This window comes from Salarias fasciatus, chromosome 8 (assembly GCF_902148845.1).
Source record: "Salarias fasciatus chromosome 8, fSalaFa1.1, whole genome shotgun sequence".
Classification (NCBI taxonomy): domain Eukaryota; kingdom Metazoa; phylum Chordata; class Actinopteri; order Blenniiformes; family Blenniidae; genus Salarias; species Salarias fasciatus.
In genome coordinates this window covers 4,262,825-4,285,790 of record NC_043752.1, presented here as the reverse complement: position 1 = coordinate 4,285,790, position 22,966 = coordinate 4,262,825, and the positions used below count along the sequence as shown (strand labels likewise).

The 22,966-nt window shown below is 45.2% G+C and overlaps 1 protein-coding gene across 1 annotated transcript; it reads right to left on the bottom strand.

The window, feature by feature from the left end:
- Positions 1-834: 834 nt before the first annotated feature.
- Positions 835-21,550, bottom strand: LOC115393280 (serine-rich coiled-coil domain-containing protein 2-like). The gene is given in 15 exon segments (XM_030098177.1): positions 835-4,900; positions 4,903-5,161; positions 7,734-7,859; positions 7,969-8,055; positions 8,153-8,236; positions 8,352-8,466; positions 8,946-9,017; positions 9,199-9,277; positions 9,388-9,478; positions 10,216-10,401; positions 11,524-11,591; positions 11,677-11,853; positions 11,952-12,113; positions 12,193-13,307; positions 21,092-21,550. Coding segments are annotated over 14 exon segments (2,709 nt in total). The 5' UTR covers positions 13,265-13,307; positions 21,092-21,550; the 3' UTR covers positions 835-4,769.
- Between the last annotated feature and the right edge of the window lie 1,416 nt (positions 21,551-22,966).

Below are 22,966 nucleotides of genomic sequence, written 5' to 3'. Positions count from 1 at the left end.
ACTCAGTCTGGACGTTCCAGTTTGTCCCGACTGACGCTTCGATTGCAAAACAACAACAGCAGCTTGAGATCAGAGAGGCGAGAAAAACAAAGAAAACAATCTGAGGATGAAGATTTTGAAAGATCTTTTAAACATTTTGAAAATTTGTTCCATATTCAAGAGTCCTGAATGTCTAAAGTATTTGCTTAAGTTACAGTAAACTTTATGCAGATGACTCAGCTGTGTTTGGGTTAATTTAGCATGAAAACTAAAATGTATCCTGTAAAAACCTCAAATACTTAAAGCGATACTTCAACATTTTGGCAAATTGGCCCATTTAGCGCAATTCCTTAGTCATTTGGAACAGCATACTTACTTTTTTTGTGAGGGCGAGCTGTTTATTCAGAGGCGAGTCGGGGAAGGTTTTCGGGACGGACACAATGGAAGTGGATGGTATTTTTGTTCCCCCTCATCAAACTCATCAAATACAAAATCCAACAACCCCAAAACACTTTGGTGGACACGTTATAATCCGCACATTCACTACGCTGTGGAAGGCCAACAAATAATATTGTAGCGTTACGACACTGAAGCAAATACTGGGAACTACTTTCTCTTTTGAAATCACTACGCCCAGACGCCATGTTTAGTAAGTAGTTCCGTCTTAGCAATCTTCGCATAAACAACTCAATCTGGTGATTTTGCATTAATATTCCACAGCGTAGTGAATGTGTGGATTATAACGTGTCCACCAAAGTGTTTTGGGGTTGTTGGATTTTGTATTTGATGAGTTTGACGAGGGGGACCAAAAATACCATTCATTTCCATTGTGTCCGTCCCGACAAACCTTCCCTGACTCACTTCTGAATAAACAACAGCTCGCCCTCACAAAAAAAGTAAGTATGCTGTTCCAAACGACTAAGGAATTGCGCTAAATGGGCCAATTTGCCAAAATGTTGAAGTATCCCTTTAGGATCATATCTTATGTTTCTGATCTACAGAAGCTTATAATGCCTGTATCATCTGCAATAATGCAAATATAAATAAAACACAAATGTAGAAGAATGAACTGTTGATATTAAAAATTTCTGAGATCTTTAAGCTGTTGAAAACATTGGCTGCTTTTGGGAGCAGTCGTGAGGCGTCGTTTTACGTGTTACTCTCCACTCCAGAATGAAACATTTGCTCACAAGTGTGATTTAAATGATAGAATAAAGTGGAAAGAAATGAGCTGTTTTCGAGACTCCACCGAAGAGTGGCAGCATGAGAACAGTTGTGCCAATAAAAAAAACAGCAGGAGGAGAGGTTCAGTGAGAGCGAGCCAGATCTGAAAAACCAACATGCTGCTACTGCGTTTGTTTATGTAACAGTTTGTTCCAGGTTAAATATAACTTGTTTTTGGGAAGTTTCCTCTTAAATAATCGCCCTGCGTTGCGTCTGGAGGTCCGGGTCTGTTTGGACGCCCGCTCGCTGTTTTGACGGTCCGGACGGCTGCTGGGAGGCAGATTAAACGTGGCTTTTCTCCATAAACGAGTCTCTTGGTGGAGATGAAACGACCTTCGGGCCTAATCTGGCTTTGAGCCGCTGGCTTCGTCCTCACGGTTTGTTTTCGGGGTGAGAATCTTCACCTGGTAAAGCCGACATAAGCTTCCAGTAAGATGCCGTTAATCAGCTCGGAAAACAACCCCGCTCACCGTTTCCCCTCTGCGGAGGAATCTGCTCATTAGACTCATTAAAAGGGCAGAAACTTCAGGTTTCTACACATTGATGGCAGATAAAGCGTCATTAGTCTGAGCACAGATGTTTCTTCACATCAGTCTGACAGAAACTCCACAAGAAATAATCCTTCAAAATTCTGTGAGATTAACCAGCAACAAACTATTTCACTGCAGTAAAATTGCCATTTTTAATCAAACATTGAGTCATTTATTCTGGAGGAAATTAATTAACACCACAGAAAAGGAAAAACTTTTGGAAAAAATATTATAGCATTTTGACAAGATGTCAAAAAAGCCTTAAATTAAAATCTCAATCAGCCAAATGTAATTTGATCCACTCACAGGAAGGAAATTTAAACTTCTAATCATGGTGAGAATGTTTCAATAAGTATAAAAAACAAGTACTAAATTAAACATGAGTGCTATTTTTGGAAAGAGTAAATTCAAAGCGGAAAGCTACTTTTAAAAAGGTAGAAATTATGGATAAGACGCTAATTTTCTGTATGGAGACTCGTCTGTAAAGTGGCTGCGGCTCTCAGATGAGAAAAGTGACTGAAAAATGGGGGACTAATAAATTCAGATTTTGCAGAGGAAACAGTGCAGATGATGCTCTCAGAGCTCCTCTTCCCTGTAAATCCCCGCCATGCTGTTGCCATGGCTGCCGGGCTGTATCGTCATGGCAACCAGCTTTCTCGGTAACACCTGAGCAGTACCTGCTGTTGCTCTGAGGAGTCCACTGTTTCAGGGAAAAAAAAGATGCAGTTTAGAGACAAGAGAAGGAGAGCAGGAGGAGGTCCGAACCCCCTCAATTAAAGCTGAGAGCCTCCGATCTTCCTCACCTCCTCCTCCTCCTCCTGATGCCTCCATGTTGCAGTACCTTGAAAAAACACCAATCGGCAGATTGGTGAAAAATGCCAGAGAACTTGAAATTTTTTTTAAATTAATTCCGAACCCCAGCATTTTAAAAGAATCTGCACATTTCCCTTCAGGGGCTGGAACCTGAAAGCATTTGACTGCTGCTGTTGTTTTGCTTTATGCGGACGACGTTGTGTTTTATCTCCACGTCTGCGCCTTCCCTGGCGATTCGTTAACGTCCCTCTGCTGAGCTGCTTTTTTGCATATATTTTCACCTGCAGCGTTTGCTCAAAAAGCACGTGGGCAGCCTCATCGGACTGGAACCTGCCTCATGTGTTGCATACCTTATTGCATATATTACTGGTACTAGTGTCAAAGCAAGCGGGCCGTCGGGGACAGCAGGTCGACTCGGGGTCAAATGTGGCGTCCAGAGTTCAGAGGAGATGAAATGTCGGTTTGTTTCCACAGAAAAAGTCTCAGAGCCGCCATGTTTCAGTCCACTGGGGCCTGAGCGAAGCTGCTGGACGTCAGGAAGGTACGCTTCAGACGAGGCGTTCAGGTGCCTGACCGGTCCAGTAAAGGTGCATTAGAAGACCAGATGACCTGCCGCTGTATTCAGAACACTCTGATCCTGTCTGAACGCCCCGGAGTCCACAGAGGAGCCAAAGCTTCAGTGTTCCTGCTTTATGGATCTTGAGGAATCCAGTCTTTTTAATATTCTAGATTGAATGGACTGTAAGGTCAGCGTGGTCAGGTTTTTGTCGTGTAAATTTTCCAGATTGTTTAGTCATTTTTCATCTGTTTTATAGTCAGTTCTCTACCTTCATGGCTAGTTTGTCATCAATTTTTGGATTTTTGTGTATCACTGAAGACTTTCGGGTAATTTATGACTCTTTGTTGTTTTTTTGTCTCCGGTTTTTCAAGGAAATGTGAATTTTTTTCATTAATTGCTGTCAATGCTTCTTATTTTTTTAAATTAATCTTTATGTTCAAAGAGTGTAATGTTTTCCAAGTTTTCACAACTTGTGAACCCTTTTTCCATGTTTGCTTTTTCTCTTTTAAGTGCTTTATTTGCCATGTTGGCGATCGTTTTTCCAGCCTCTGTGATTCATATTGACAGCGTCTGTGTCTCTGCAGTCGTCGTCCGTGTCTTTGTGTTTCTTGCGTCTATTCTGTGGTCATGTTTGAGAACATCGTTCCACATCTTTGTCGTGTCGGAACTGTAAAAACGCCACTTCAGTCCAAACTTGCAGCAACCTGGGAGGCATCTGAGGAAGAAGTCCTAAAAGCTCCAATCTGACGTCCGGGCAGCAGGAAAAACCGAACTCAGACGAGTCAACGGAAGAGGCCACGATCTTCTCCTCAGTCACATCAAAAACAGAAACAAACTTAAGACGAGACAGTGAGATGAGGAGGAGGAGGAGGTGAAGAAGACTCACCGGAGTGGCGGGAAGGAGACGTCACTTCCTGACACACAGCGAGAGTTTCAGTCAGCTGGACGCGAGTTTACGAGCACAAATCCACGTTTCCCTCCGTTTAAAGTGCAGCCGGTGCGAATAAAACATTAAAAACTGCACAGGAAGTTTTCATTTTTTTAATCTCCTCTTCAGGTAAACTGAAGAAAAAAATCAGAGCTGCTCAGAGTTGTGGTCTTTAATACATTTTTTTCCCCCCTCATTTTCTACCTCTGCTTTCTTTAGGATAAACAGTTTAGCGATGATGGAAACTGATCAAATTTTACGATTTTACCATCAACATAAAAACTCTGTATTCTGCTTTACTAGTTTTCATGTGGTTGGGATGATTTTATTCTCTCTTCCTTCCGGTTATTGTTGTATTTTTTTTGTTGTCCTTTTGTCATTTTATTTCTTAATAATTAGAAATATTCAATATATCCAACAACGTATTAGCTTCTTCAGGCTAATGTGTCGTTATAAGGAGCTTCTCTATAAATATGGTCATTCTCAGGTAAATTTTCAGATAAACCAAACTTGAACGGTCGTGCTGAAATGATCCCCGCTGATGAAGATAAATTATTTTAAATCATAAAACACTGATTATCATTCTTGCTCCACAACACCTCACAGCTCTGAGAAAACAAGCGCTTTAACATTTCGTACCTGTTGCACCAATGACTGAATATTTAAATAAATAAGACACAGTGCTCAAACTCACATCAATAAATAAGTTAACTGTGCACATTTCAGCTTCAGTAGTTTAAAGTTTAAGAGACGACGGGCACGTTAGCGTTACGGGGAAGTTCGCGGCAGAGTCGCTGTGTGTTAGGAAGGCGGAGTCAGACGGCTGTCGTCTTATTGGCTCTTTGGTTTGGGGAGGCGGGACATGAAGGAGGCGGAGCTGGGGGCTTTGAGCCGGCTGTCCGGCTGCCTGGACGTCCTCTGAGGAGGAGGAGACGAGGAGGCGGGGCCAGACGTGTGAGATGAGAAGAGGCGGAGCTTGGAGGGCAGCAGGGACCTGGGCCGTTTCCCAGCATCCTCTCTTGAGACGCGGTGAAGAAGGCCCTCAGCTGAAGGCGGGGCCTGGGATGGCGGTGGGGGCGGGGCTTGATGTGTCAGTGGTTCCGGATGAGGGGAGTGAAGTACCTGTGACTGGAATGAGAGAAACAGGAAGTTTAACCAGAACGTTCCTACCTAAAGACCTCAGACTGAGGAGGAGGAACCTCTGACACCATAAACATCAACACAGGAGGCGTCACAGGACTTCATCCTGAGTCCAGACCTGTTCCCCCTCTTTACTCCACCAATACCCGAGTGAATTCCTCAGATCCTCTTCCACAGAGGATCTGGTGCCATGGCTGCAGTATGGTGCCGACAGAAATCAACTCTTTCAGAAATCAATCGAATTTGTTGCAATAATTTATCCAATTCCAAAACATCAATTATTAAACTTGCAATTCCATAAATAGCTTATTTAGTTAAAGACAAAAATGTATTTCGGTCTGACAGTAACTCCTACCAACAGGCACAAAAGAATAACAAAATAAAGAAAATTTGACTGTCAGACTGTAGAAAACTGTGTGCATCCAGCAGGAGGCGACACTGAGTCAGAAACATGAAGGTGAAGCATGAACACAGGAGAAACATTGACAGGTAAACAGTGACACCTGGTGGCAGGCGACGGTACTGCAGCCTGATCTGATTCCTGCACCTCAGCCAGCAATGAAAGAAGACAGGAAGAAGAGAGGAGGAGGAGGAGGAGGAGGAAGCCAGGAGGAAGATGAAGAGAGGAGGATGAAAGTGACAAGAGGATAAAGAGAGGAGGAGGAGGAGGAGGATAAAGAGAAGCAGAGGATGATGAAGAGAGAAGGACAAAGAAGAGGAGGAGAGGGACAAGGGGAAGACATGGTGCCAAGAGAAAAAGAACAGATGGAGTGAGTGTGTCTATCTCACACACACACACACACAAAGACACACACACGCACGCACGTCCCTGGAGGCTCGTCAGAGGAGGTGAACGGCTCCTTTATTAAAAGCTTCATCATGAATAAACAGGAAGTCACTGATGACATTATCACCATCGTTCTATCGCAGGTTTTCCGTCGGCTTCACGCTTACAGTGAAAACAAACTGAGCTGAACCGTCTTCCCCTTGCAGGTCTTCTCATTTGAATTTATGCTCCAAACTGAAACTTCCAAAAACTCGACAGGAACACCAAAACACTACACTATAAAATAAGTAGCTCTGTAATCCCTGCGAGTGTTGAGAGGATAAAATGGTACCGTACCACGCCGTGTCACTGAAGTAAAGAACGAGTGTCTCCACTCCTGGAGCAGCGTGAAAGTAGAAACACAGAGGAGAGTTAGAGGAGAAAAGACACACAGAGGAGCTGGTTAACAGGAGTGTTTGTTTGGTTTTTTTTTTTTGGGGGGGGGGGGGGTGAAAGTTGAAGGGAAACTAAATCATCTGGTTTATTAAATCAATTTCCCCAAAAACTGTGATTTCAGTGGCTCCGCAAAAGTTTTCCGTTTTTACTTGAAACCGTGTGAACGAGGCCTGAAACATAAAGCCTCATATAGAAAATAACACTGAAATTTAATTGGTGGAGACACTAAAACCCAAAAAGCACTATTAAAAAAATCAGGGGAGGATGATGATGATGATGACGATGAAGGGTGGGGGGGCTACTGGCTCTGGTGGTCACTGGACTCACTTCTCCTAGCCAGGTGGGAGGGGATGCTGGGCCGCGGCCTCCCCCTGAAGGGCGTGGAGCGCTGATACTGCCAGGGAGGAGAGAGGAAAGGAGGAGCAGGAGGGAAGGCCTGAGGAGGGGAGAGGAGGAGAGGAGGAGGCTGACTGACCACACAACCAACACCGGCTCGATTCAACCTCCCCAGTGAAGCTTTGAGCAGCTGCGGCTCCAACGAGAAATATAAATACTCCAAATAACAGCAGCAAACACCTCAAAATAGAGTGAACGTTTTCTCCCATGTTCTTCAAACCAATTCATTAAAATTTCTTAAGATTTTTTGTTATACTTTCAGAAGGTAACATGATCAAAATGACCAAGTTTCCACTTTTGACCAAAAGAGCATCACTATTTAATATTGATTGATTCGTTATTCATTTTTAAAATTCTCTTCTGCTCATACCGAAACAGCTTTTAATTTTCTTTTGATTGTCTGATTAATGGGCATAATTATGTATAAGAGTACATTTGGTGGAGGTATACTGTATGTGTCTGCTACATTTTTCTGTTGGTTTTTTTTTTTGATACATTAGGTGAAAATTTAAAAAAGATCAAAGTAATGAGGGCCCAGTATACATCCATGAGGAACACGACAGCTACTCTTCTTGACCATCAATAAAGTAATTTGAGTGTACCGTTTTTTAACAATCAGGTTGCAGTAAATTATTAACCAGAATTGATCTCAGAGAACAACAAACAAACAAGAAAACTCCCCGTTTAGGTTACTGCGGCTAAAGATCAATCTGATCTTTAATGCTTCACAATGGAAAATCGGATGAAGCTGTTGCTGTAATTCAAGGAGGAACCCAGGAAGGATCCCTGAGGAACACCAAACCACAACACAATTTGTAACACAGCTACAGAAACAGAAAGCATCTGAAAGGTTTCTCTGAATCATAATTAGAATTTCTCCACATGCAGCTTTGAGTGTGAGTGTGTGTGTGTGTGTGTGTGTGTGTGTGTGTGTGGTCTCACCGTGTGCTCCTTCCACGGTGTCTGTGAGGCCACGCTCTCTCTCTGCCTCACATTCGTCTGTGTGCACTGGTCCGTCCGTCCTGCTGTCGCCTGGCAACAGCATCTGGTGGTCACCGTGGGAACAGTCTGTGCGCGGGCATCACGTTAGCGGTGTTAGTAACAGACGAGGAGAATAAGTGTTCGTTTAATATTCTCAATACTGTCACTGCTGGAGTGACGGCGAACAGACACGCACCAGCTGCACGGTGAGCTGAGCGATGGTTCGATCTCGACTCCTCAGCTCCTCTCTGAGCTGCTGCACCTCCTGCAGGAGAGCCTCCACCTGTACACACACACACACACACACACACACACAGTCAGACAGGCATTGTGGGAAATGTATGCTAACACTGCTGGAGGAGGAGCAGGCTGAGGCAGACCTGTGAGGTGGAGCTGTGAGACGAGTCGTTGGTGTCGGGACTCAGAGTGTCTGTGGTCAGAGTGTCATCGTCTGCATCCTCCTCCTGGAAACACACACACACACACACGTATACATATATAAATCCACACTAAATATCTTTACCTAGACAGATAATCTCACTTCCCGCTGTGATCAGGCTCCGTGACCCCTGACCTCACCTGCAGCAGTAACCTCTGCAGGTACTCCAGCTGTGACCTGACAGCCGAACAGTCCTCAGCCAGCTCCTCCACGTCCACACCCAGACCCGGAGCAGCAGGAGTCAGACCCACGGACCTGCAGGGGAGGAGGAGGAGCATTCTGCTGTTTGTCTTCGAATCTTTACTTTTTCTGAAAAAGATTCTGATATTTCTGTACATTTGGGCGGGCGTTGTGTCTGATAAACGCTGATAAATAACCCTGAGAACTTTATCAGAAGAGCCCCAGATATCAGTGAGAAGTTCTGCCCCGCCTGTGGACCCTGCTCAAGGGTCTCCTTTGTTAGAACAGGTAAGAGCAGCAGAAGCCTGTCAGAACAGGAACGTCAACCACAAGGCCTTTAGATCATGGTTAGTCTGTAGTTAATGTGGTTTTGTGGCGGTTGACACGCCTCCTGCAGTGTCTCCTGGACCTCAGGTACCTTCAGACTGATGGAGAAGGAGGAAAGGAGTTTTTCCTGCAGGATTGTGGTCCTCACTCTTTGTTTTTTTATCAGCCATTGGTAAAATTCAACCGGATTTCTGAGTTCATGAAAGCGTAATAATCTCAAGATTCACCTGAGTTCCAGGATGAGGTCGGTTTCTTCACTCCTCTTATTTCCGGGGTCAGAGGTCAGACTGTGGAAATCACTGAGGGTGACAAAAAAATCAAGACTTCATCAATTTCTACTTAAAATAAACAAATCATTTTTATTGAGCAGCTCATAGCTTCAGTAATGGACTGATTTCTACCTTTATTACATCAGTGAATAAAAACATGATGCTAATGGAGTGAAAAATGATTCGAAAAGGAAGTGATTGAAGCACTGACTCGTTGTCGTGGACGTCCTGCGTCCCCCAGCAGAGCTGCCGCTTCCTCCACTGCGCCATATGGGACAGCCCCTCAACTTCTGCAGGAATCGAGCACAAGAAATCCTCCGTGAGCTCAAACTGGAAACTAACTTCAAATTCATTATTTTAGTCATTAATAACTGCAGATGAAGTTGCCGAGAGTTTGTACCGCTGTGCAGAGACGCGTCTTCGGGGAAATCCACATCCAGCATGAGGTCGTCATCGGCCAGATCGCACGAGTCCAGATGATTGAGGAGGTCCTGAAAGCAAGCAGAGGAAGCTCCTTCACAGCTGGAAGCCAAACAGATGGACGACTTTCTGTAGGAAACAGTGGCTTTATTATCTCTGCATTTAATCTGACGCAGTTTGTTCTCAAGATGAAATCACACTTCATAAAACTGTCTGTATCGCATAAAAACAGATAGGGATCATACTTTCATACTTTTATGGCTCCAATCTTGTTCAAACAAGTCTGCACCTGATTTTTATAGTATCAATGCAGATAAAAAACTGACTGCAACACTCACACTGACCAGCAGGAGGAGGCAGAGACTGATAACAGGGAGGGAAGAGGAAGCGAGATGAGGAAAGGAAGAGGGGAGAAGAAGGGAGAGAGGAAGAGAGGAGGCAGAAAGAGGAGAGAGGAGCATGTTGCTGCATGTTAAATCTTCACTCCTCTGTTTCAGACGACTTCTTTTCACAGAATGTTAATGTTTCTCTTGTTTCAGGAGTTTTCCCACAGACCCTGAATACCCCCCCCCCCCCCCCCGAACAAAACCACACAGTCTGCCCTCATCCTTCATTCAGGGGTAAAACCCATCCACAGGAGGGCTGCAGGGGGCAAATTCACACTCAATGCCTTTCATTATTTATTCGATTACTGAAATTTTGAAACTTATAACCTAAAATCTAACTTCCAGTTTTAATTGAACCGCTGATCTGACTAAACTAAACTACAGTCTGTGTGTGTGTGTGTGTGTGTGTGTGTGTCTCTCACTATGCTGTTGAGGTCTGAGTCGAAGCTCCCGATGTGGTGGGTGGTGTCGTTGTTGGTGTGGATGGAGGCGGTGGTGGCGGTGGTGTTGGTGGCGCCCCCCAGAGGCTCCAGGCCCTCCTCGTCCCACAGGTAGGTCCCCGCAGAGCCACAGCTGTCAGAGGGGGAGAGGTCGAGGGAGGAGCCGCCCTGAAGAGGAGAACAGGAAGGGTCAGAGTCAGTGTTAACTTGACAAATTCACTTTTCTAAGAAACTGTGGAAGCAGCTGTACGAGGGTGTACCCAAAAAAAACCGGAATTTGATTATAACTTTTTATTTATGACATTTCAAAATAAAACACCACCGTCGCCTTCAAAATAATCCCCAACTGCATTAATGCAGCGCTCCAGCCGTGTCTCCCACTTCACCAATGCGTCGTCAGACCCGTGCGTAATTGTGTCATTCAGGGCCGGCTGCGATTTGTCTGTCCCCTCCTCCACATCTGCAAACCGCTGTCCCTTCAGCTGCTTCTTCAACATGGGGAACGAGAAAAAGTCACTGGAGGCTTCATCTGGCGAATAAGGCGGATGGGAGAAGAGATTCATCTCATTCTTCTCCAGAAACTGCGTGAGGCGCAGCGCCGTGTCCGCTGGCGCTCTGTGGTGGTGGATCAACCGGCTCCACTCCGCCACTACGCTCTGCTTCCTCCTCACATCCTCACGGAGCGTCTGAGGACTTCCTGTAGTAGTCCTGGTTTACAGTCTGACCTGGAGGGACAAACTTGCTGTGGACGAGACCCTGGACAGCGGAAAAGCAGCTCAGCATTGTTTTCACGGCTGAGCGCACCTGATGCGCCGACATCTGGCCCTTTTTAAACCACCCGAACCACTCATGGACCTGATTCTTTGCCAGAGCATCATCCTTGTAGGCTTGCTGCAACAAGGTGAGTGTTTATGCTGCTGTTTTTTCCCAGCAAAAAGCAGAATTGAATGTTTACGCGCTGCTCTGGCTTCACAGTCAATGTCGCCATTTTGGAAAAAATCGCAGACCGCCGCTGCACTCTGTTGCTATAAATAGCGCCTGACAGGCGTCAGTGTAACTCTCGGAGCTCAGATTTCTCACAGATGTGCATGAGGCTTACCTGCAGCACATCTGACGGCCAGAAGTCGGAACTCATTATTATTATTGTTTTCTGACCAAATTCCGTTTTTTTTTGGGTACCCCCTCGTATGAAGCTTCGATGGCCTGTTGTTTGTTTGTTTTTATGCTTGTTTGGTGTGTCTGTTTGTCTGTTTACCCATTTATTTCTGTTTGTTCTCTGTTTGCTTTTACCTGGTCGTGGTATTCAGGTTGGCTGCTCCTCCTGCGGCGGCTCAATGTTCGATGTTCGACACGCTCCCCTGCTCACAGACGAGGGTTTGGATGTTTTTAACATTTCCAGTCTTTCAGGACTCTGACTGGTCTCTCTGTTGGAGCTGAACTCACCGGGGAGCGTCCGGCTCGTCCAGTCGGCACCGTCGTCCAGGAAACACAGCCTGGTTGTCTTGGTAACGCCGTTGACGGACACTCTGTCGTCGTCGAACCTGGTACACGACTGGTCGAGTCCCGAGTCGTCCTCGTCGTTTTTGTCCGAGAGCAGCAGGAGGCCAACTCCCCCGCTTCCTGAAGACCAGCACACACCTCACGGTGAGGGGACTCTGGTTCGAGTCCACACATTTTATCTGTGCAATTATCAAAAAACGGTTTTCCCTCATGCTCACCAAAGTTGTCGAAGTCGTCCATGTACTCCTGGCTGGTGTCGTTTCGGTCCAGAGAGGACGTAGAGGACAGGGACATGTCCTCTAGCGTCTCCCCAACAATCGACACCTGTCCCTGCGATACGAGCTCTGGCGACGGCTCCTCTGACTCCGGAGAGGTTTCTACTGAAGGAAGGCAGGAAGTTAAAAACGCCTAAAAACAAATCCCAACATTCAAACTTGAAGACGGCAGAAGAAGTTGAACCTGGGCTGTTCTCCGCGGTCGACGGCGTCTCGATGGAGTCCCTTCGCCTCACGCCTCCGCACGCTTCAGTGGGCGCCGCCCTGAGGGGGCGGGGCTGCTTCATGAGTGACGGACGGGACAGTTTGTAGCTGATGCCGCTTGGTTTGGAGGTGGGGCTAAGGCTGGGGAGGAGGGGCTTCTTTAAGGCGGTTGGGGGCAGGATGGCGGGGGCGCCGTACCGGCCGGAGCCAGGCTTGACCCCTCCGCCACCTCGAGCTCCTCCCTCTGGTGGCGAGCCCCGTTCAGCCGCAATGTAGCGGGGGAGGGAGGAGGAGGAGGAGCTGAGGGTGGGGGAGGGCTGGCGGCGGACCTGGGTGAGGCTGCGCGAGCGGAGGCGGTCATTCTCGCTCAGCTGGCTGGAGGGGGCGGAGCCGAGGCTGTCGCTGGAGTAGGAGCGCCCGGCTGGCGGCTTCTTGTTGAGCGGGGAGCCGGACCGAGATCCTGGACCAGAACCGGGCCGCGGGCCACTGACAGTCTGAGGCTGTCTCAGCGAGCTGCAGCGAGGTTTGGACCGGGAGACGCCAGGACTTTGTCTGGCGCCGCCGGGTGGTCCGGGTGAGCCCAGCTTGGACCCACTTTTAGAAAGAGGAAGAGTTCTGGGACTCGCCTGTGGCGACGCAGCCGGAGACATGGCGGGCTGGCCATTGACACGCCCCTTTCCATTGAAGGCAGTCTTTTTGGCGTCTCGCTGTGACATCAGCGGCGAACCCTGCGGCCGCTGCGAGTAATACTGATGGACGCCACTGCGAGTCTGCACGACGTTCCCGCCCTTCCCTCCATCTTCCTTCCACCGACTGGAGAAAGAGCTCGGAGTTCGGATAAATCCGTTCTGTTTCGGGGTGGACGGGGAGGCGCCGTTGCCCCCCGTCGGTCCGGGGTGATGGTAGAACCCGTTGGTGAGGCGTGTGCTGCCGGCGGCGTTGACCGCGGATGCAGCTGGATGCGTCTGAGGTTTGGGCCGCGAGCCGAACTTCGGCAGCCGAGAGACCATGGTGGGCATGGCGGGAGGGTCGATGACGGGAGAAGCTGACATCAGACCCCGCCCACTTCACCATGGAGACACTGAGGAGGAGGAGCTGCAGAGGAGAGACGGCGGGGTCAGAGGTTAGCAGGAAGGAACCAATAGAAACGTTTGTATTTCTTAGCTCCACCCCTTCCACTGTGAAGTCTGTTCCGCAGAAACGGCAACGTTTCCTGACAGCATGAAGACGATACAGGCTTCAAATAACACCATGACTGAACACCAGGTGGCAGCAGTGAGCTACTGTGGTTGAATTTCTGGTGCTAAAATCTACTTTTTGTTCATCTTTTGTTTGTTGACCGAATGCAGGAATACAGGTAGAAGTGACTCCTTGCACCACCTGCTGGTACAAAGAGGCATTACAGCACTGATCAGGTTCTAGCTAGCTGGCGAGCTTTCATACCAAACATTATTTTTTTTGCACTTTTTTGTCAAAAAACGTTGCATATTGTTTCTTTTAAAGAATAACTCACCATGAATACAAACAAAAAGGTCATTTTGATCACTCTAAACTAAAAACGGACAAAAGCCATTTCCAACAGCCACAGTAGAGTAAACACATTTGACTTACAGAAGAAACCGTCCGTAAAATTCTGCAAAGATTTCAATTTGTTCATCAACAGCGAGACTTTAACACAAAATAGACTGAATGGAGAACAAGAATAGGAGTGGTTCTCTCCTCCGGTCGGTGTGGAGGTGACTCAGCAGCTGCTACGCGGGTCTGTGTACGCAGACGGCCTGTTTCAATAAAGGTTTGTTTGAACAAGACTTTAGCTGGTGTGTCATTGACAACGCCCTGACATGTCTGCTCCCAGGTGTGTGTGTGTGAGAGAGACACACCCTACCCTCTTAAAAACCATTAAGTGCTCCAACACAAAGCGACTGATAGTGATCACACTTACACAGACACAAACGCACTCTGTTTTCATGCCTTATGGGTCCAAAACATTCACTGTCTTTTATTTCCTGCAAACTAACTCCGATATAACTCTTGGACTAACTCTGACTTTGAAGTTTTAAAAAAATGTGAGCTATGCCTCCTGAAGGAGGCACGGACACACCATGAGGAGGAATGTGTAAAAACATGCTGAAGGCTGCAGAAATCATGTTTGGTGAGAAGCGTCAGACTTTAGGAGAAGCCCTGCTGCAGAGAGGATTTCACATCTTTCTGCAGAGCTGCACTGATTCTCAAAAGTTAAAGATTAATGCAAATAGCCAACACTGTTTTGGACTTCTATATCATTAAAAATGGGATTATGTTAGAGCTATACCTTTTCTTTAATTGTCATTTAAAATTTTTTTCAAGGGGTTCAACCCAAGTTCAAACATATCCTCACTGAATGACCTCCCGATGAGCCTCACAGGAGCTCGAACTGCATCCTAACAGGTCCCCATAATGTCCTGGTGTGCCGCCACGCAGCCGTAACAGGAGCTTCCATTGATCCAGTTAGATCTGATTCAGCAGTTTGGTTGGTTTCAGAGATCCAAACATCGATCTTATTCACACTGATCTGCACAAGTCAGGAAGCAAAAAAAAACATATTCATGGTTACCTAATATTTTACTTCGACTGTTTGGAATGTGAGAGTTAGTTTTATTCCCTCATTTTTTTGTTTAGTCTTGATCTGAAATGAGTTTTCAGTGTTATTGAGGCATCGTGTTGACTCTGTCGGGTCAGAAAGTCACACCACCAGTCCACTGGAACAAAGCAAAACAACATTAATGCATCAAAGCAGCCGCGCTAAATGTGAACCTCCAGATGTCAACTATAAAGTCTTTTACATTTTTACTGTTTTCTAAACTTTTTGATTACATGGAATTTTCTTTGAGCAAACAGAGAAAGTTGTAAAGTACATCACAGGTTCAAAGTTGCAAAACATGCTGAAGAGCTCACGTTGGTTAATAACCACGAAAGTTAAAGTCCGGCTGAATCCCAAAATAACAGGTCTTTTCTTCTTTTATCAGAAAAAAGAACATCGAAACATGCGCCTCATCAGTTTTACGTGCGCCTGAGGCCTCCACAGACTGAAAACCACAGCGAGGATCACAAGCTCTCCTTGAAAGCGAGACCAGCGTCAGGAGAGAAGAGAAACTTGTGATTCCAGTGTGAACCCGACGGAACGAGATGTTTCTGATCATCTGATCGACCCGGGGCGAACAAACAAGAGCCGAACCCTGATCTCCGCACAGCTTCATCACCGTCCGGCTGCAGACGGAGACATGTGCCCCGCTGAAGGTCACACAGCGGGAGGCAGAAGGTGACGAGCTGAGTCACCGTCGCAGAGCAGGAGAGGCTCGTTACACCTCAAAACGCCTCAAGTCACCCTTCAGGAACGAGGGAGAAAGTTCACCCTCAGGCTCGTCTGACAGGATCAATGTGACGATCTCCAGACCTCGCACACCTCACACCACCCTCACTGATCACCTGACGGTAAATACATTTCACTTATAGCGCTCGAACAGGCCCAAGGCTCTTTAAAATGTTAGTTATATAAAACTCTCACACACAATGACGGAGTTCTGTTCATATATTGTGGAGCAATTCAGGCTTCAAGGACACTAAATGGGGAACAAAACCTGAAATAGTATGACTGAGAGACGACCTGATATCAACTGTTCCACAGGAAGGGGTTTTCAAATTCAAACGCCCTTTCATTTTCTTAAGATTAGTTTTATTTCTATTTAAATGTAATTGTATTTTGTGAGTAACCAGACAGTAACCAGTCCCTACCAGGCACCCAACGCTCAACTCACTGGGAAACACTGACAGTAAATAAGAAGGACTGCTACCACCAGGCAGCTCGCATATTTAATTCATTTTAACAAAGTTTAACTGACAGAACCTCAACCTCAACAGGTTTTCAGTGTGTGTGTGTGTGTGTGCAGCAGAGACACCTGTGATACCAAGGTCAAACAAAGGAGGCGCCGGCGCTGATGGAGGAGGTCGGCACGCCACGGTAACGAGACGCTCTCCTCTTTTATTCATCAGCCCCGACTCTCTGGACTGGGAGACAAAGGTGTGTGTGTGTGTGAGATGGTTTCGTGGCTCGTATGTCTCGCTCGCTGAGATCAGAACCTTTTTTCAGTCCATTTCAAACCTTTTCAGGCTTCATTTTGAATCTTAATGTGATCCGGGCATCGTTAAAGCCTCGTCCAAACTGTTTGTCCTCGTCTATCAGCTGGTGTTCCTCATGCATCGGCCGCATCTTCATTCAGACATCACACAGGAAGTCAACACCTCGACATCCAGTATTTATTGAGAAATAGACGGTTTTCATTATTGTTTGTTCGTCCAGCTTATAAAGCTGAATTTATAAAATGTTTTCAAGTGAAAAGGGAAAACAAGCAGAACGTTTGAGTTAATTTAAACTACAGAAATGCTCAGAGCCATTGAAAACACAAATACTGGGTGCAAAATTCAAATCTTAAAACTATTTTCAGCTGTTTCTGCTCATTTTCACTCCATTTTTTTTAAAATTTAGTTTTCATTTTCGTTTTTCAAAATAGTTTTTGACAACAAATTTAAACAAAAAGCTTCATGGAATGTGAAAAACCGATGTTTTGCTGGTTGCAGATTTTCTGAGAGAGGAATCGGACCGTGGCTCCTCTGAGGAGGACAGGATCACAAAGGTGCACACAGGATCACGCAGCTTCTGATAAGCTTTCAAAGGTCGTTTCGACGCGTGCCACTGAAACGTGACGTTCTGGAACTGAACCTGTGAGCTGGAGAAACCGAGGGGAAAAGTCCAGAACGAAGCGCAGCTTCACACTGATCCACCGCGCCGCCATGCTGAGTTTGAGTTTTCACTCTGAAGGACACAAAGCTGAAGTGTTCACAGCTGTTCTAGAGGTAACAGGAGCAGAAAAGTGAACTGTGAAGCATTTTGTCACTTTTTTATTGGTTTTAGTTTTATATTCTGTCTGGTCTTAGACAATTTTTAATTTTTATTCATTTTATATGATTTGCTTGTATATTCTACATTTAAATTTTATTTGTTAAAGTTGGATGGATTTTTTAATTATTATTATCACTATTATTATTATTTTCATAGTTATAGGTTGTTTTCATTTTTACCACTGAAATGGTTAGATTTTTTTAAAATGTATTTATTTTTTGTGACTCAGGGTTAACTTCTTTTTTCTCATTTATTCGTACATTTTTACCATTTAAATTGTGTTAATTTTTATTTGCCATTACTCATCGTGGATTTTTTTTTTAAATTTATAATTCATTCGTATATTTTGTCCAGTCTTCAATAATTCTAATTTTCAACATTTAAATTGTTCCTGTTTTTTAAATGTATTCATTTGCAACTCAGGGTTGTTGTATTTGTTTTTTTTTTATTATCATTATTATTATTTAAAGAATCGAAGCACACAGATTTCACATTAAAATCCAAACGCATCTCATCCATTGACTTCGCCTTGACCTGTTTTTCCTCCTCTGACCCCGTTTCCTCTTCCTCATGCTCCATTTCTCTGCTCACTCAGCGGAGATGAATCGAGTGTCGGCGGAGAGAAAACTGAATCTGACCTGATTCCATCCGAGACTTCGCAGTTTGCTGCTTTTGTTATTGAATTAATCTCTCGTCTGAGCCTCGACTCCTTTCATCATCTGTCTCCAGACTTCGCCATCAAACACAGATAAGGACTACAAACATGGCCGACTTCAAGGTTTGTACAACAATTTCCATTGGAAAAAAACAATACTGATTTCTTTTCTGTCATTAATTTTTGTAAACACTGAACTCAGAGCTGGGAATTTAACCAACAGAGGAAGAACCATTTTCCAGTTTATAGAGATAATGAGATAATGAACCGAGAACAAGCTGATGCAGCCGACAATGCTAATGCTAACACTACAATAACAACTAAACTTTACCAAGTCACTGGATTAGAAAAATAATTCCACTGCTTGTTAAAGAACTAACAAATAACTATATAATCTTGTACTAATTTTAGTAACTTATAGATTAATTAACAACCTGTGGGCAGGGTCAAAGGTCATCATGAGTCTGATCAAAGGAAAAAAAAATGCCTGTTCACAAAGCGAAAGAAGAAGAAAAAAAAACACCGGCGGCTTCAAATGTCTCATCTTCAGTTATTCTGAGTCACTAGACGACCGAGGAGGTTATTATTATCTCCTCTTCCTCCGCAGAGTCTGAAGCAACAAGAGACTCCTGAATGTTTCATCAGAGCTGCAGCTTACAGAGCAAGAGAGCACGATTAAAAAGAGAAAGAAAACACTGTTAGGAAACCTCAGATCGTTTGAAAAACTCAAATTTAAATACTATAATACTTTCATTGGAAAACTGTCTATTAAAAAAAAGATTTGTTTTTGTTTTGTTCACACTAAAAGGGGCGTTTTTGACTTTTTTTTCCCAGATATTTGTTACAAGCATCGCTCCATTTGCCTCATTTATGAAAGATTTTCAAAATATTCAGCATTATAAAATAACATTGTATGGTTTAGAAAATTGTTTATGCATTTTTATTTTGCGCCAACATTTTGAGCCCATTTGAATTTGTTTGAAAGTATAAAAAGTTAAATTATTACACTTTTCTGTTTATAATAAATGTTAAACTATAACATTTTTATAATAGTAATTTCTGCTGAATATATTTCATTTCTATTCATATTTTTTTAATTGGGACTATTAAAAATATTTCATAATACAGATTAATATTTCATGACTTGTATTAATTGAGGGAAGAATCAATGTTTGACATTTTACGATGTAATCATAAAAAGGGAAGTAAAAAATTCCTCTCAGAAGGGAGAAATACTAAAACGTTATGATTCCATTTTTGAGAAAAAACATTTTAATATTTCACAATTTTTTTCCAGTATTTTATACACATTTACTGACCATTCTATATAAAGATTTGTAATTGCATAAATATTTGTTCATGTCCTCCTCTTTGGCCAAGGGGATCAGAGCAAACTGAAGACGCCCAGATTGAAGATTAACTGAATATTTCCTGAAACACTGACACAGGAAGTTTCCTCTAAACTTCCAGAAAGCATTTTTCTTCCTCTGACTGTCAGAGCGATGCCCTCTCATTTTAGGTTTTTACTTTGAGAAGAAATGAGACCAGACAGATCTGGAAATGACTGAGAAACAGAATCAAACACAGAGAAGGACCAAACGGAACCAGATTCAGACAGAAGAACCTAACGGAACCAAACAGAAAACGCCAAATTCAGAGGAGAAGTGGTTCCGCCGGGCGCTACATGTTGTGTTCTAGCGGCGCTGGGTTTGTGAGGGTCCCTCTGTCACAGACGGAGGAGGACGAGGCCGCGAAGAAGGTGAAGAACGAGAACAATGCAGACAGAGATGTGAGGAATGCGTCTGACGAGTTCTGATTCAGCGACTCCAGCCTCCACTGACACCGGTCCTTAAGCTCGCAAGAAAACACCAACAAAAACAAGAAAAATCACCCAAAAATAACTACTGAGGGAACCATTTCAAACTCAGATAGTTACTGTGACTCTGGCTGTAAACAGTTAATGTGAGCAGGAACAAGAAAAGATTTCACACAGGCCTCATTTAGATGTGGAAATTAATGTGATCTGTTTCAGAGAAGTGACCACCTTGTTTCCAGGCTGATCAGATTTCCTTAGAGTGTCTCTAACGTCACCTAATCTGTGACCATCAAACTGATTTTGGTGCATAAACAGTGAACAGGCGGTAAATAAATGAGAAACCTGGAGGCTATTTGACAGCAGGGAACAATAAGTATTCCTCATCTCTGAAGAAAATCCTTCTCACTTCTCACACACCGACATTAGCATCAAACACCTGCTTTTGACTTTGCAGTGAGCGCCTGGTTCAGACGTAGCCTGACTACAAGCACGCATGCGCAGTGTTTGGCGTTGGAGGTAAGAGTCACTGAGAGAATCAGACAGGGATCGCTTTATAAAATACGTATAACTGCATGGTTAAAAGAATTGATTCAGGTGGAAAATCTGATCAGAGCGTCAAGACTTGACAATGTTTCCAACTGAATAAAGAAAAGTTCCACTAGATCCTAAGAGTCCGTTTACATGACGATGTTACTCGGAGCCAGTGAAAACACTCTGACCCTGTCTTCATCTGAACGGGAGAAAACACCACTCCTCTCAAACTGCAGCTGCTCATGCACAAGTTCTGCACATTCTCACGAGATGGACTGACAACAATGGCCGCTTGCAGAGAGTCAAGGCTCCCAACGCAAAGCGATGTTTGTGTCCTCGCTATTGTTCCTGTTTATAGCATTTTGCTCTCTGTGCAGTGTGTTTGGTTCCCCTTCCCAAAACAGCAACAGTCCCAACTCCTGGCTCAATATAACCACAATCATTTTCAAAATGTTTTTTGTGTAAACTCAGAACTTTTAGTCAACGTAAAAGACATAAAACAACAACAAATGAGCAGAAAGTGAGTAAATCAACACACGATGCAAATTATCATAGCATCACACATCTCACATGTAATAAGTTAAACAATTAATTACTAATAAATAATTTGAGTAATTCTGAAGATTTTAATGCTGTGGGATATTTTTCTGTTTTATGTGGAAATGTGTACGGTTACTGAGTGAACCGTGGGTTCAGCAGCAGGATTACAGAGTACTTAGTTATTATTGGTATTTGTACTTTCACCTCCAGGAGCACAGTAATGCACGCTGTGCACCACAGAGCCCGTTATGTAATGTACAGTGTGTGTGTGTGTGTGTGTGTGTGTGTGTGTGTGTGTGTGTGTGTGTGTGTGTGTGTGTGTGTGTGTCGACATTATGGAACAGAAAGCTAATTGAAAAGCACTCCTTTTTCTTTTTTCCGTTTCCGCGGCGCGGACTCACCTGCCGCTCTGCTCTCACCGAGCATCAGACGCGTCCCGATGCGGAAATGTGTGCGCAGAGGAGGCAGAGACGGAGACCCGGCCGGGGAGGCGTCTATCGGCCGCGGTCCCCGAACCCCACGGCAGCCGGAGGCGGAGGGAGGACGCCGAACCCCGCAGGAGAGCCGCAGAGCAGGACGCGGCGGTGCCGCTCCCGCGCCGCTCCGCCGCACCGCACCGGCCTGGTGAAACTCCAGCACGCGGCCTCCGGGTCACGGAACACCGCCCGCGCGGGCCGTCGCGTTTCCCCGCGAGCCCGCCTCAACCGTGAGAACCGCGAGGAGAGAAGCCCGCGTCCGTCTGAGGCCGCACGCGTCCGGAGCACCGAGCACGACCGACCGACAGCCGCTCCTGATGCCGCCGCCGCCGCCGCGCGAGCTGCTGAATCACTGGAGCCACGGGCACGTGCACGCGGACTGCGCTTGCACGAGGCACAGCTGACCGTGACGTCATCTGCGTGCTGTAAACATAACCCTTTAATGACCAGAGAGCAGAGAGCCAGAGGGTTAGGGTTAGCCTGAACCCGAGGAAACACAACAACCAGGACAAAATAATCTCAATAAAAATCATTCAATTCAACCAAACAAGTTAAAATGAAATATGGAAATATCGAGAAAGATACAATATTTCTATGATGAAAAATTAAGAACACAGAGAGAATAACATCGTGTGTGTGTGTGTGTGTGTGTGTGTGTGTGTGTGTGTGTGTGTGTGTGTGTGTGTGTGTGTGTGTGTGTGTGTGTGTGTGTGTGTGCGTGTGTGTGCGCGTGTTTTTCTATACTTGTGGGTACCAAATGTCCCTACAAGGATAGGAAAACCTGGCACGATGTGCCTTGAGGGGAAACAGTGTTTTCTTGACCATGTTGTTGTTACTGAAAAAAGTAAAAGTGCAAAAACATTTCTTTAGGGTTAGGCATCGCTGTGGTTCGGGTTAGGGTGAGGATAAGGGTCAGGGTTAGGGGCTAGTAAATGCATTATGTCAGTGAGTGTCCTCACAAGGATAGAAATACAAACCTCTGTGTGTGTGTGTGCGTGCGTGCGTGCGTGCGTGCGTGCGTGTGTGTGTGTGTGTGTGTGTGTGTGTGTGTGTGTGTGTGTGTGTGTGTGTGTGTGTGTGTGTGTGTGTGTGCCCTGCTGGAGCAGCTGCACCTGATACTAAAGGCTCCACCAGCAGGGGGCAGCATTATAAAGAGGCAGAGTTTCAGTCTCCACCAGCCTCCAGGCCACTGCTGCTGCTGCTGCTCCTGACCTTCTGGAGCTGACCTGAGCTGCTCTGTCCAACATGGCGCTGGACCTGGTTCTCAGGTGAGTCTGCCTCTCTGCAGCTTCACTCTTCAGCTGATTGAGCTTCTCTTGACAGGAACAGCTTCTCTCTGCAGACCTTCCTGGGTTTCCCTGTTGCTCTTGCAGCTCTGCATTTAGTTTCCCCTCTCAGACAAAAGTTAAAAAAAAAACATCAATGTTTCAGACTGAGAAGCGTAACTTGAAGCTCCACTTCTGGCTGCAGCTCGACCATCTTTGGTCCAGAGATGTATTTGTCTCCCGCAGGTCAAGCAGATCCTCACATTCAACATGCACTAAGAGCTCTATTCCCCTGGAAATATTTCATAAAACAGTCAGAGCCCTGCTTCTTCTATTGATGCCAGATGTCAATGGTGACTATTGAATCCATTTAATAAGATTAATTACAGAATTATATAAAGTCACAGAACATGTGTGCTAATGGAGCTGCAGAGCCTAACAAGGATCCCACCAGCAGGGGGCAGCAGAGGCAGCATAACAGTCGGTACTGGGACCTCGAGAGTTGATGTTGGCCTCCTTTTACCAGAACATATCA